A 15,729-nucleotide genomic window follows, 5' to 3' on the forward strand; every position below is an offset into this window, starting at 1 on the left:
GGACAATGAGGTCCCTGTCCTGCAATGGCCTCCACACTCACCACATCTCATCCAATAGAACAGTGGTTCTCAACCTCAGTCCTCAAGTACCCCCAAACGGCCATGTTTTGGGAACTTCCCTTAGATAAAATAGCTCTTGTCAATACCATGACATTTAAAGAAGAATTAAACCCTTTAAAAAAAAAAAGCAAGAAAAAAAAACCCCCTGCAAGAAAAAGGCATAATGAGCTAGTATGTACTTACCTCAGATCGAAGCCCCCACAGCGGTCCTCATCTCCCCATGCGGCCACCAACGTGTTGTCCCGGAGTTACTTCTGGGTATCGCGGCTCCGGCGCTGTGTTTGGGTGGAGCCGCAATGACGTCACTCCTGCGCAAATGCATGTGGGAGCTGCCGGTAACAGCACAGATACTGCAGCAAGGGCACATAGGTGCCATTGCTTCAGTTTTCCCCAGTGTACAGGCGCCAATGACATTGGCACATGCAGGGGACAGGGGATGTCTCCTAAACCGTTAAGGTTTAGGAGATATCCTCTGAGTAGCTACAGGTAAGCCTTACCTGTAGCTTAAGGTTGTAAAAAAAAAAAAATAGGGTTTACAACCACTTTAAAGCGGCTTGTGCAAAGTAAAGGAAAACCTGAAAACATGGCCCGTTGGGGGTACTTGAGGACTGAGGTTGAGAAGCGCTGCAATAGAGCACCTTTGGGATGTGGTGGAATGGGAGATTGCAGTCATGGATGTGCAGCCGACAAATCTGCACCAACTGCGTGATGTTATCAGGTCACTATGGACCAAAATGTCTGAGGAAGGTTTCCAACACCTTGTAGAATTTCTTCCACCAAGACTGAAGGCAAAAGGGGGTCCAACCCGGTACTAGCAAGGGGCCGGTGAGTGTGTGTGTATATATATATATATATATATATATATATATATATATACAAACACACTATTACATATATATTGCGTGTGTGTGTATATGTGTATATATATATATATATATATATATATATATATATATATATATATTATATATATACACAATGACACTGTATACAGGTAAATAATAACAATGACTCCTATGTACGGCACACACAGCCTCCCCTCCTCCACTCACTATTCATGGTGTCACCGGCACCACACGGAGCCTCTCCTCACAGCTGACTGGTGTCGGGGGGGCTGGCTGGCTCTGGCATCGCTCCCTCCTCGCCCTCAGGGTCCCGGGCACAGTCCTGGAGAGCACAAGGCTGCCATGTTGTATCGCCGTCTCCTAGGCAACCGCTGGCAACTCTGACACCTAGGCCTCCACCGCCTGTCACCAGGACACCAGAGGGCGGGACCTACGTGCTACCGACGTCAGAGCGCCGCCGGCCCCGCCCACTTACCTCTCAGTCATTGGCGTGTATTCCCCGGGAGATGATAGAACACAATTGTACAGTATAGGAGGAATAATATAAATCACCACTGCGCTGTATGTGTAGATTGACACTGAGATCCGGCCGTGTGTGATATCGTAGCGGTTTGAAGGAAAAACAAAATTAATGAAAAAAAATAAAAGCTTTTACGCCCAACGTGGGGCTCGAACCCACGACCCTGAGATTAAGAGTCTCATGCTCTACCGACTGAGCTAGCCGGGCACATGTGGATCCCCATTTGTTCTGTAGAAGATGCTGTAACATACAATAGCTTCTGATGTGTTTGTCTAGAATTATAATGTACATTAGGTTCAATATATAAAGCCAGGTTTCTTATTTTCAAAGCAGTGACAGTTATATTCAGTTATGTCCGATTCAATTTGAAAATGACAGTTGCTGAAAATAGAATGCTGATGTTTGCAATTTTTTTTTAACATTTAAAAATAATTTATTTATTATTATACAGGATTTATATAGCGCCGACACTTTACGCATCGCTTTACAACATTAGGGCAGACAGGACAATCACAATACAATTCAATACAGGGGGGAATCAGAGGGCCCTGCTCGTCAGAGCCTACAATCATTACTATACAAACTTTTTTTTTAAACAGTTGAGTTTATTGAAAATCACGTACAGATAGGTACATAACATAAAGGTGTGGGTTACAATGATCTGTCATAGATCTGCGCAAACTGTTGGCACTATATAAAACCTGTATAATAACTAGCAGTGGTGGCTGGTGGTGCTCCGTTTTTTCGGGAGGGCGGCAAACAATCCTCCCAGCCGCCGCCACCGCAAATTTATGAAGAAATTCGATTTTTTCAAATTTTTTTTGGATATATTTTATAGCAAAAAGTAAAAAAGTAGGGCTGTTACTGATTAAAAATTTTGTGTTCGATTAATAGATTTTTTTTAAAATCAATTAATCAACTAATTTCGATTACTTATAACGCACATACAGATCCAACTACTTTTAGCTGATCTCTTTGCATTGCAACTCTGCATTAGTCAGTGGTAAATGTGGTATACACTATATACAATCACCCGACACTAGTTCGTTTCCACAATCCATGACTTAACTTCACAGTTCACACAAATACGTTTTAAATTCAAACTGTAGCACTGACGTAAGTCTTTTTTTCCCACAGTAGCGTGACAATCCCTCCACCTCCAGTCTAACTAATCATTCTCACCTTATGGCATGGACCCCTGTGCAAACAGGTGGTCATGCAAGCGGGTATCAAAAGGGTTAACACGGACCATAAACTTCTCTCACTTCTCCTTAGATCTCAGCAAGGACGCCAGGTCATGAGTAGAAAGAAAAGATCTAAGTGCTCACCGCTTAAGTATAAGATTTCATTTTTGTGTTCAAACACAAACTACTCACATAAAGATGATAAAAACACAGCATGTAAAACCGACAATCGTGTGAGTTCTGTAGGGCAGCAGCGGGTGACGTCATGCGTAGCTCTCCGTACGCGTTACGTTTAATCAGAACTTCAACGTCACCTGACTCCTCCCCCTTCCCTTTGTTAGCAGATGGAGGTACTTGGGGAAGAGGGGAGGAGTCCAGTGACGTCGATGTCCGTGACGTCACAGGATCTCAGACGGAGCTCCCTGAAGACCCGGAAGCCGGCGGAGAGGTGAGTACCGATCAAAAGAATTTTTTATCCATCAAAAAAATTAATCTTTAACCACTTGCTTACTGGGCACTTAAACCCCCCTCAGTCCCAGACCAATTTTCAGCTTTCAGCGCTGATGCACTTTGAGTGACAATTACGCGGTCATACAACACTGTACCCAAATGAAATTTTTATCATTTTTTTCCCACAAATAGAGCTTTCTTTTGGTGGTATTTAGTTACAGCTGGGAGTTTTATTTTTTGCTAAACAAACAAAAAAAGATGCAAAAAAAAAAAAAAAAATCATGTTTTAATAGTTTGTTATAAAATTTTGCAAACGGGTCATTTTTCTCCTTCATTGAAGTGCGCTGATTAGGCGGCACTGATAGGCTGCATTGGTGGGCACTGATGGGCTGCATTGGTGGGCACTGATAGGCTGCACTTGTGGGCACTGATAGGCATAGTTAAGGCGGCACTAATAGGCACAGATAAGGCGGCACCGATGGGCACAGATAAGGCGGCACTGATGGGCAAAGATGGGCACAGATAAGATGGCACGGATGGGTGGCACGGATAAGTGGCACGGATGGGTGGCACGGATGGGCACTGATAGGTACCACAGATAGATGGGACTGATGGGCACTGATAGGTGGCTCTGATAGGTGGCACTGCTGGGCACTGATGGGCGGCACTGCTGGGCACTGATGGGCGGCACTGCTGGGCACTGATGGGCGGCACTGGGGTGCAGCACCTTTGAGGCAGATTTTGGGTGGCACTGTGGGTGGCACTGCTGGGTGGCACTGTGGGTGGCACTGTGGGCACTGCTGGGTGGCACTGGGCACTGCTGGGTGGCACTGTGGGCACTATGGGCACTGCTGGGTGGCACTGACAGGGGGGCACTTACTTTATTTCAGGATGGCACTGCGGGTGGCAGGTGGGCACTGGCAGGGGGCAGGTGTCCGCTTGAATTGCTGGCCGTGATCGGGACTGATGTCCCGAACACGGCCGCCGGCGATCGTTTTTTTTTTTTTCTCCTCGCGCTGTCAGCGCGAGGAGGAATACTAGCCGATTACCGGCTCCGTTTTATCACATGATCAGCTGTCATTGGCTGACAGCTGATCACGTGATAAGGGGTCGGGATCGACCCCTTACACGGATCGGTGATCAGGCGAGTCTCACGCACTCGCCGATCACAGAGCGCGCCGCGCGTGCCCCTCAGGGGGCGCGCAGGCCGCTCGTAACCGGGACGACGTCAATAGACGTCGTCCCGGCAATCTAGGTCCGCGCTAATGCCGTCATTCGACAATAGCGCGGATCCCAAGTGGTTAATTTCCACAGCCCTATAAAAAATATAATTTTTTTTTTTAAAGCGGTTGTATAGTGTTTTTTTTTACTTTTACCTACAGGTAAGGCTTACCTGTAGGTAAAAAAAATATCTCCTAAACCTGTATGGTATATTCCCCTCGCAATGAGCCGCTGACTGCAGCGGCACATGTGCACAGGAGATTTTCGGCTGAATGTCCGGCAAATGCCGGACTTTGCCGGAAAGACAATAGTGACGGAGTGAAGATATTGTGGCTCCGGCCACTCACAGCACCGGAGCCGTGATACCCAGAAGACACTCCGAGGGAACATTTCAGCTCCCTTGGCGTGGATCTGGCGAGATGTCGGGGGCTCGTTCTAAGGTAAGTATACTAGCTCATTATGCCTTTTTCCTTGCAGGTCTAAAAAAAAAAAAATGTCAGCGGGTTTACTCCCAATTTAAAATTGGCCGTCAAGTTTGTTTATAGCGCAAAAAATAAAAAGCGCAGAGGTGATCAAATACCACAAATAGAAATCTCTAATTGTTGTATAAAAAGGACATCAATCTCATTTGGGTACAGCCTCACGCGATTGCGCAATTGTCAGTTAAAATAACACAGTTCCGTATCGCAAAAAATGGCCTGGTCAGGAAGGGGGGGGGGGTAAAACCTTCTGGAGCTGAATTGGTTAATAAGTGATCTTCATCAAGCTTCAGCACAGTGATCAGTTGCTGCCTATACATTGTATCCTTCAGCTATGAGCTGTCACTATATCTCTTACTATACTGTATCTCTTATCTTCAGTTACTTCAATGCGCTGCTTCAATGCGCTGCTTCAATGTGCTGCTTCAATGTGCTGCTTCAATGTGCTCCCAATCATCAGCACGGCCGGTTAGCTCAGTTGGTTAGAGCGTGGTGCTAATAACGCCAAGGTCGCGGGTTCGATCCCCGTACGGGCCACTTCTTTTTCCCTCCACATTATAGACAAAAGTGCTCCTTCCGACCACCGCTACATTTATTCTGTTGATTTTAGGTCACATTTAATTCTATGCTTTACAATCTAGATGATCTTTTTCTTTATGTATAAGGATGACTTCTTTTTTTATGTAATATTCGCTCTACTTGAATGTTCATCATTTTTAAGAACTGTGTAAAAAGATCCTGAGGACATATTATGATCCATCCTGTCATCACAAGTGCTAGTACAGATGATCCTGCTGCCTATGTGATAAAAATCACAGCTCTTTAGCACCCTAAAGTGGACCTTCCGCTCATTGGAATCCTCCCCCCCTCTGGCGCCACAATTGGCACCTTTCAGGGGGGAGGGGGGTGCAGGTACCTGTACAGTACAGGTATCTGCACCCACTTCTGGCGTAGATTCTGCAGAAGGTACGCCCCTTTCCGCAGAATCTACGCCCCTTTCCGAAAGTCCCCCGCTGCCTGCTGGGAAACACACGGATCCCAGAGACAGCGGGGACCATCCTTATTGCGCAGCGCGACTCGCGCATGCGCAGTAGGGAACCGGGAAATAAAGCCGAAAGGCTCCACTTCCTGATTCCCATACCCAAAATGGCGGCGGCAGCACCCGAGAGACGATTGAGAGATCGGCTTCGGGTGCCGACATCGCGGGCGCGCTGGACAGGTAAGTGCCACTATTTTAAAAGTCAGCAGCTGCAGTATTTGTAGCTGCTGGCTTTTTAAAAAAAAAAAACGGCGGAACTCCCGGCGGACTCCCGCTTTAATTTGTAAGTAAAAGTCCAGCAGATAAATGCAATGCCTTGATTTTCCAAGAATGATCCTGCTTTATGTAATATAAATCACAGCTCCTCAATTTATAAGTTAAAAGTCCTGTAGATGAATATCATGCCATGATTTTGCAAGAGTGATCATCATCCCGCCTATACAATATAAATCACAGCACATTGAAGTGGTTGTAAACCCTTACATACCACTTTGACCTACAGGTAAGCCTAGATTAAGGCTTACCTGTAGGTGCAAGAAATATCTCCTAAACCTACACGGTTTAGGAGATATTTCCAAAAAGACAGGCACGCGTGCTCTGTAGACAGTGGCGTGCAGGCACATTGAACATGCCGCTGCTAACTGTGATATGCCGTTAGTGGCAGCTCCCATGCGCATGTGCGGGAGTGACGCCATCGTGGCTCTGGCCAATCACAGCGCCGGAGCCGCGATACCCGGAAAGAAGATGGATGCTCCGTGGAAGAGGGGACCGAGGTGACATCGCTGGCTCCTGTGTCAGGTAAGTGACACATAATGGGCTACTATGCGATGCATAGTAGCCCATTATGCTTTACCTTTGCAGGGAAACAAAGAGGAAGTAAATTCATCAGGGTTTACTTTCTCTTTAAAGCGGGAGTCCGCCGGGACTCCGCGTTTTTTTTTTTTAAAAAGTCAGCAGCTACAAATACTGCAGCTGCTGACTTTTAAAATAGTGACACTTACCTGTCCAGCGCGCCCGCGATGTCGGCACCCGAAGCCGATCTCTAGATCGACACTCGGGTGCTGCCGCCGCCATCTTGGGTATGGGAATCAGGAAATGGAGCCTTTCGGCTTCATTTCCCGATTCCCTACTGCGCATGCGCGAGGCGCGCGGCGCAATCAGGACGGTCCCCGCTGCCTCTGGGATCTGTGTGTTTCCCAGCAGGCAGCGGGGCACTTGCGCAAAGGGGCGGGCACTTGCGGAAAGGGGCGTAATCTACGCCCCTTTCCGCAGACAGCTATCCCGGAAGTGGGTGCAGTTACCTGGATTATCCAGGTAACTGCACCCCCCTCCCCCCTGAAAGGTGGCAATCGTGGCGCCGGAGGGGGGGGGGATTCCGATTAGCGGAGGTCCATTTTAGGGTGGACCTCCGCTTTAACCACTTGCTTACTGGGCACTTAAACACCCTTCCTACCCAGACCAATTTTCAGCTTTCGGTGTTCTCACACTTTGAATGACAATTACTCAGTCGTGCAACACTGTACCCAAATTAATTTTTGGGCCTTTTTTTCCCACAAATAGAGCTTTCTTTTGGTGGTATTTGATCACCTCTGGGGTTTTTATTTTTTGCGCTATAAATGAAAAAAGACCGAAAATTTAGAAAAAACGCATATTTCTTGGTTTCTGTGACAAAATTATACAAATTATTAATTTTTCTTCAAAAATTTTGGCCACAATTTATACTGCTACATATCTTTGGTAAAAAATAACCCAAATTTCTTGGATATTATTTGGTCTTTTTGAAAGTTAGAGAGTCTACAAGCTGTGGTGCGAATCATACAAAATTGATCACATCTGATGGACTGGTGGCCTATCTCACTTCTTACGACCCAAACAAGTCAGGAAAGTACAAATACCCCCCAAATTACCCCATTTTGGAAAGTAGACATTCCAATGTATTTAGTAAGAGGCATGGTGAGCTTTTTGATATTGTCTTTTTTTTCCCCACAATTCTTTGCAAAATTAAGATTTTTTTATTTTTTCCACAAAATTGTCATTGTAATAGGTTATTTCTCTCACATCACATTTGTATACCACAAATGACAACCCCAAAAAAATTCTGCTACTCCCCCTGAGTATTACAATACCACATGTGTGGGACTTTTTCACAGCCTGGCCACATAGAGAGGCCCAACATGCAGGGAGCGCCATCACGTGTTCTAGGAGCATAAATTACACATCTAACTTGTTGACTACCTATTACACTTTTGAAGGCCCTGGAGCACCAGGATAATGACACGTGACACTGATGACAGATGGCACTGATACGTGGCACTGATGAAACTTATACGTGGCACTGATGACAGATGGCACTAATATGTGGCACTGATGACAGATGGCACTTATACGTGGTACTGATGACACGTGGCACTAATATGTGGCACTGATGACAGATGGCACTAATACGTGGCACTAATACGTGGCACCGATGACAGATGGCACTAATACGTGGCACCGATGACGTGTGACACTGATGACAGATGGCACTGATAAGTGGCATTGATGACACGTGACACTGACAACAGATGGCACGTGACACTGGCAGGTGGCACTGATGACAAATGGCACTGATACGTGGCACTGATGACAGATGACACTAATATGTGGCACTGATGACAGATGGCACTATGTGGCACTTATGACACGTGGCACTGATGACAGATGGCACTTATACATGGCACTGATGACAGATGGCACTGGGGAAAAATGGCACTGACAACAGGTGGCACTGGGGACAGATAGCACTAACAGGTGGCACTGGGGACAGATAGCACTAAAAGGTGGCACTGGGGGCAGGTAGCACTGGGGAGGATGGCACTGGGGGAGGATGGCACTGGGAGAGGATGGCACTGGGAGAGGATGGCACTGGGGGAGGATGGCACTTTTTTTTACTTACGGACGCTGCAGCCGTTCATCTGTCCCTTCTCACACGCTGTCTGTGTGAGGGGGGAGAGCGGCGCTGAGAGATGATCTCATATGTTTACATATGAGATCATCTCTCATTGGATAGGCTGACCGCGCTGTAAACGGCCGCTGTGATTGTCCGTTTACAGCGATCTGAGACTGGCTGTGTCCGAGGGACATGGCCAGCACAGAACTTCCCCCGATGCGCGCTCGCGGGAGCACGCATTGCGGAAGTAAACAGGAGGCCGTCCAGGGACGGCCTCCCGGCAGTTACCGTCCGCTCTGTAGCCGTCTTTCGGCTATAGGGCGGGCGCGAAGCTGTTAAACTATAGGTGAAAGTCCAGTAGAGAAATGTCATGCCATGATTTTTCAAGCATGATACTGCCTACAAGACAAGATATACATCACAGTTCTTTCGTTTTTTATAAGTAAAAGTCCCATAGGTGAATATCATGCCTTGATTTTGCAAGAATGATCCTGCTTTATGTAATATAAATCACAGCTCATCAATTTATAAGTAAAAGTCCTGTAGATGAATTTAGAGATTTTGCCTCAATAAATTGGTTAGGTAAAAATTAGTGGGTACTATCATCCTAAATTGATATAATAAGAAAAAGGAAGGGATTGGACAAGGGCTACTCCAAAAATTGCCCTCAATCACCAAAGGTGAAACGGACTATCACGGTACCCAATTACACAATAAGACATTAATAAAAATAGCATTCATTACGAAATATACTAAATCACAACAAGAACATCAAAGCAATTGTTGCAAAGATCAAAATGACAATACAATTAAAAATCCTTAATAACCCCCACAGGTACGTAGAGGCACATTGACGTAGTTTCGCAGCCAGTGCCGCTTCCTCAGGAGGCATCAACCAAGACATCTACAAAAGATACAATGCAAAATTATAGTAACAAAAAAATCAGGGGCAACAAGTGGCAAAACTGAGACACCCAAAAGTGGGTGTCCACCCCCAGGGGGAACACCCACTTTTGGATGTCTCAGTTTTGCCGCTTGTCGCCTCAGTGGGCCTCTAAAGGTGAGTTGCCTTGGTTCAACTTAAAGCGGAGGTCCACCCTAAAGTGGCCCTTCCGCTCATTGGAACCCTCCCCCCCTCCGGTGCCACAATTGGCACCTTTCAGGGGGGAGGGGGTGCAGGTACCTGTACAGTACAGGTATCTGCACCCACTTCCGGCGTAGATTCTGCAGAAGGTACGCCCCTTTCCGCAGAATCAACGCCCCTTTCCAAAGGTCCCCCGCTGCCTGCTGGGAAACATACGGATCCCAGAGACAGCAGGGACCATCCTTATTGCGCAGCGCGACTCGCGCATGCGCAGTAGAGAACCGGGAAATGAAGCCGAAAGGCTCCACTTCCTGATTCCCATACCCAAGATGGCGGCAGCAGCACCCGAGAGAAGATTGAGAGATCGGCTTCGGGTGCCGACATCGCGGGCGAGCTGGGCGGGTAAGTGTCATTATTTTAAAAGTCAGCAGCTGCAGTATTTGTAGCTGCTGGCTTTTAAAAAAAAAAAAAAGGCGGACTCCCGCTTTAATGTGTTTTTGGCATTGTAATTTTTCCTGATTTTTTTGTTGCTGTAATTTTGCATTGTATCTTTTTTTAGATGTTTTGGTTGACGCCTCCTGAGGAAGCGGCCCTGGCCGTGAAACTAGTTGAGGTTCACATCTATACCAACGTCAATGTGCCTCTACGTACGTGTGGTGTTTATTAAGGATTTTTAATTGTATTGTCATTTTGATCTTTGCAACAATTGCTTTGATGTTCTTGTTGTGATTTTGCATATTTTTGTATATTTTGTAATAAATGCAATTTTTATTAATGTCTTATTGTGTAAATGGGTACCGTGATAGTCCGTTTCACCTTTGGTGATTGAGGGCAATTTTTGGTGTAGCCCTTGTCCAATCCCTTCCTTTTCCTGTAGATGAATATTATACCATGATTTTGAAAGAGTGATCCTGCCTATGCAATATAATTCACAGCTCATCAACCTATAAGTGAAAGTCCAGTAGATAAACGCAAAGCCATGATTTTTCAAGTATGATATTTCCTACAAGCTATAAATCACAACTCTTTCATTTATGAGTAAAAGTCCAGTAGATAAATGTCATGCCATGATTTTCATGCACGATACTGCCTACACAATATAAATCACACCTCTTTAATTTATAAGTGAAAGTCCAGTAGATAAATGCCATGCCATGATTTTGCAAGAGTGATCCTGCCTACAAGATATAAATCACAGCTCGTTCATGTATACATAAAAGTCCTATAGGACAAATATCAAGCCATGATTTTGCAAGAGTGATCCCGCCTATGCAATATAAATCACAGCTCATCAACCTATAAGTAACAAATATAAATCACAGTTCATGCAATATAAATCACAGCTCATCAACCTATAAGTAACAAAAAATGATAAGTAGATAAATGTCATGCCATGATTTTGCAAGCATGATACTGCCTACAAGATATAAATCATAGCTCTTTAATTCATAAGTAAAAGTCCTGTAGATAAATGTCATGCCATGATTTTGCAAGCATGATACTGCCTACAAGATATAAATCATAGCTCTTTAATTCATAAGTAAAAGTCCTGTAGATAAATGTCATGCCATGATTTTGGAAGCGCGATCCCACCTATGTGATACAAACCACAGCTCTTCAATTTGTACATAAAAGTCCACTAGATGAATATCATCAGGGGTGTTGCTAGGTCTACAAAATATCTGGGGCTAGAGCCCATAGCAGAGTAGTAAACAAAGTCATACACTTGGGCGGGCATACACATGCATATACAGTAATATATGTGTGTGTATATATCCCCAGAGAGCCTCCTCCTTACATCAGAGTCCCAAGAGAGCCTCCCCCTTGCATCAGGGTTCTCAGAGAGCCTCCCCCTTGCATCAGAGTCCCCAGAGAGCCTCACCTTGCATCAGGGTTCCCAGAGAACTTCCCCCTTGCACCAGGGTCCCCAAAGAGCCCCCGCTTATATCAGAGTCCCCAGAGAGCCTCCTCCTTACATCACAGTCGCCAGAGAGCCTCCCCCTTGCATCAGGGTCCGCAGAGAGCCCTTCCCCCTTACATCAGGGTCCCCAGAGAGCCTCCTCCTTACGTCAGAGTCCCTAGAGAGCCTCCCCCTTGCATCAGGGTCCCCAGAGAGCCCGCCCTTACATTAGGGTCCCCAAAGAGCATCCCCCTTAAAATCAGGGTCCCCAGAGAGCCTCCCCCTTGCATCAGGGTCCCCAGAGAGCCTCCCCTCCCCTTGGGGACTCCTGCAGAGACTCTGGGCTATGAGCCCCAGATTCGGGGCTATAGCCCCAAAAGCCACCCCGTAGCGATGCCACTGAATATCATGTCATGATTTTGTAATAATGATCCTGTCTATGTAAATGTAAATCACAGCTATTTCCTTCCTCAGTAAAATTACTGTAGATAAATATCTTGCAATGATTTTTCAAGAATGATTCCGCCTCCATAATGTTTTTTTTTTGTCAAAAAGAACTTTATTGAAACAATTGCATATATATATATATACAAAACAGCATGTTCCAGACCGTTCGGAGCCAAAAAGAGACTAGACAGTTACAATGGAGTTCCAAAGGTTAAAGAAACTCAACCCCACCATCATGATGTGCTCTTGAGACAGGTTACGCCTGAAAATGGGAGGATACAGTAGATATAAATACAAAGATGTCAGCATAATAATCTACCAATGACAAGGTCTGCCGGTTCTACTGCCCATGTAATATACAGTGCTTTGAAAAATTATTCATACCCCTTGAAATTTTGGCATGTTACAACAAAAAATGTAAATGTATTTTATTGGGATTTCATATGATAGACTAACACACAGTGGCACATACAGTAATTGTGAAGTGGAAGGAAAATTATAAATGGTTTTCCAAATAAATATGTGAAAAGTGTGGGGTACATTTGTATTCAGCCCCCCGAATCAATACTTTGTAGAACTACCTTTCGCTACAGTTACAGCTGCAAGTCTTTTTGGGGATGTTTCTACCAGTTTGCACATCTAGAGAATGACATTTTTACCAATTCTTCTTTGCAAAATAGCTCATGCTCTGTCCGATTGGATAGAGAGTGTTTGTGAACAGCAATTTTCAAGTCTTGTCACAGATTCTCAATTAGATTTAGGTCCGGACTTTGACTGGACCATTCTAACACATGAATATGCTTTGATCTAAACCATTCCATTGTAGCTCTGGCTGTATGTTTAGGGTCGTTGTCCTGCTGGAAGGTGAACCTCTGCCCCAGTCTCAAGTCTTTCAAAGTCTATAACAAGTTTTCTTCTAAGATTTCCCTGTATTTGGCTCCATCCTTCTTCCCATTAGACATGGGCGCTGCCAAAAAATTTGTTTCATTTCGTAAAAAAAAAAAAAGTATTTTGCAATTTGTGTCTGAAATTCAATTCGAATTCATACGAAATACGAATTTTCGTTAGATTTGTAAACCTTTTGTAAAAATAACAAAATGTTCGTTATGATGAATTTATCATTATGAGGGGCTTCCACCATTCCTATGCTGTGCTGACTTCCTGGGCCTTTAACTTTTAGGTTCATAACTTTTCTTAACACTTACAAATTTTTGTTATGAATTTGGATCCGAAAATTTGTAAACGAAATTTCATACAGAATTTGTATGCATAAAAATTTGCATTTCGGATTCATACGAATGTACGAATTTTCCAGAAATTCGTACGAAACTAATCGCACATGTCTACTTCCCATGAACTCTGACCAGCTTCCCTGTCCCTGCTGAAGAAAAACATCCCCACAACACATAGCTCCCAACTGTCCCTGATTTTGAGGGACTGTCCCTGATTTGGAGAAATGTCCCTCTTTCCCCCTCATTTTGGTCTGATCCATATAGTTGTATACAAAATGCACTTTTTATCTTTCAAAAAGTGTTCCCAGTGCTAAACCTTTCATCCAATTTCTAAATTGCTGCATTTGTACATTTTAAAAGCCAATATAAAGGAATAGTAGTGATAAAAAAGCCCTTCTGGATTTAATAACCATTTTCTTGGTAAATTCTCCTTTAAGGGGGTGTGGTAGGGGGGGTGTGTCCTATGCCTACATACGTTTGTTAGTAGGTGTCCCTCATTCCCATCTCAAAATGTTGGGTGTTATGACAACATGATGCTGCCACCACCATGTTTCACAGTGGGGATGGTGTGTTCAGGGTGATGTGCAGTGTTAGTTTTCCGCCACACATAGCGTTTTGCTTTTACACCAGAAAGTTCAATTTTGGTCTCATCTGACCAGAGCACCTACTTCTACATGTTTGCTGCGTCGCCCACATGATTCTCACAAACTGCAAACTGGACTTCTTATGGTTTTCTTTCACCAATGTCTTTCTTCTTGTCACTCTTCCATAAAGGTCAGATTTGTGGAGAGCACGACTAATAGTTGTCCTGTGGACAGATTCTCCCACCTGAGCTGTGGATCTCTGCAGCTCCTCCAGAGTTACCATGGGTCTCTTGGCTGCTTCTCTGATGAATGTTCTCCTTGCCCGGCCTGTCAGTTTAGGTGGATGGCCATGTCTTGTTAGGTTTGCAGTTGCGCCATACTTTTTCCATTTTTGGATGATGGTTTGAACAGTGCTCTGGGATATTTTTTTTATAACCTAACCCTGCTTTAAACTTCTCCACCACTTTATCCCTGACCTGTGTGTTCCTTGGTTGCCATGATGCTGTTCTATTCACTAAGGTTCTCTAACAAACCTCCGAGGGCTTCACAGAACAGCTGTATTTACACTGAGATTAAATTACACACAGGTGGACTCTATTAGGTGATGTCTGAAGGCAATTTGTTCCATTAGATTTTAGTTAGGGGTATCAGAGTAAAGGGGGCTGAATACAAATGCCCCCCACACTTTTCACATATTTATTTGTAAAAAAGAATTGGAATCCATTTGTCATTTTCCTTCCACTCACAATTATGTGCCACCTTGTGTTGGTCTATCACATAAAATACATTTAAAGCGGAGTTCCAGGCTTTTTATGTTTATTAACTCTTAATAAACAGACGCTTACCTGTTCCACGGTCCAGCGATGCGGCCGAACGGAGCGACGCTCCTCTCCCCCTCTTCTCCACCGGCGCCTCCATCGCCACTCTGGGTATCTGCCCGTGACAGCTTTTGTCTTTGCGGCCAGGCACGCACAGCGGATGTGCGAGTCCTGCTGTGCTCCCATAGTGGACAGGCGATCTCCTGGGACCTGTCACGTGTCCCATAAGATAGCCTAGAGGCAAAAGGAGGAGTCGCCTTGGTTGGCGGTCCCTTGGTGGAAGTGGGACAGGAAGTCCCCCTCCTAACGAAGCCCCCACTCCCCCCCCCCCCAAAAAAAAAAAAAAAATACATGCCAAATGTGGCATGTAACGGGGCGAGGAGTGCTTAAAGCAGAAGTTCCATTTTTGGGTGGCACTGCACTTTAAGTTTTTGGTTGTAACATGACAAAATGTGGAAAATGTCAAGGGGTGTGAACACTTTTTCAAAGCACTGTAAGTGCGAGTCCTGTATATAAATATGGCAAGCGTGATCATTGCTACAAGATATAAATCACGGCTCTCTAATCGATGAGTACATTTCCTTAGATGAATATCATGCCATCATTTTGGAATACTGAGCCCACCAATGTGATATATATAAAAGTGCTTTAATTTACAAATACAAGTGCTGTAGGTGAGTATTGCAAGCACGATCATGGCTACAAGATAAAAATCACAGCTCTTTAATTCATATTCATGAATCCTGCAGAAGAACACGCCATGGCTTGTTTTATTTGAACTTTCACAGCTCAGTCTTGGATTGCATAAACCTTTCACAGCAGCAAAACTCATCCCTCGGCCATCGATTAAACATGCGTGATGACAGCGGCCTCATGTTCCTCGGCCGTCGATTGACCACGCCTTGGTGGGTGACAGCCCTAGCAGCTGCGCAGCAAG

At 44.9% G+C, this 15,729-nt stretch overlaps 1 protein-coding gene and 2 non-coding genes across 6 annotated transcripts in view; 1 reads left to right on the forward strand and 2 right to left on the reverse strand.

Moving 5' to 3' along the window:
* Positions 1-1,334, reverse strand: part of MOK (MOK protein kinase) — an 87,162-nt gene extending 85,828 nt beyond the window's left edge. For all 4 annotated transcript variants that reach the window (XM_077463696.1, XM_077463695.1, XM_077463697.1 and 1 more), the window contains exon 1: positions 1,113-1,334. In XM_077463696.1, the coding sequence (XP_077319822.1) occupies positions 1,113-1,119 (7 nt within the window). In that variant the 5' untranslated portion in view covers positions 1,120-1,334. The remainder of the gene's footprint in view (positions 1-1,112) is intronic.
* A 225-nt stretch (positions 1,335-1,559) lies between these two features.
* On the reverse strand, positions 1,560-1,632 carry TRNAK-CUU (transfer RNA lysine (anticodon CUU)). Its single transcript has one exon. It is a non-coding gene; the product is annotated as a tRNA-Lys (tRNA).
* A 3,590-nt stretch (positions 1,633-5,222) lies between these two features.
* Positions 5,223-5,296, forward strand: TRNAI-AAU (transfer RNA isoleucine (anticodon AAU)). The gene has a single exon. It is a non-coding gene; the product is annotated as a tRNA-Ile (tRNA).
* Positions 5,297-15,729: the final 10,433 nt, after the last annotated feature.

This window comes from Lithobates pipiens, unplaced genomic scaffold, assembly GCF_037356315.1.
Source record: "Lithobates pipiens isolate NorthernLeopardFrog02 unplaced genomic scaffold, aLitPip1_a1.2 Scaffold_30, whole genome shotgun sequence".
NCBI classification, from domain to species: domain Eukaryota; kingdom Metazoa; phylum Chordata; class Amphibia; order Anura; family Ranidae; genus Lithobates; species Lithobates pipiens.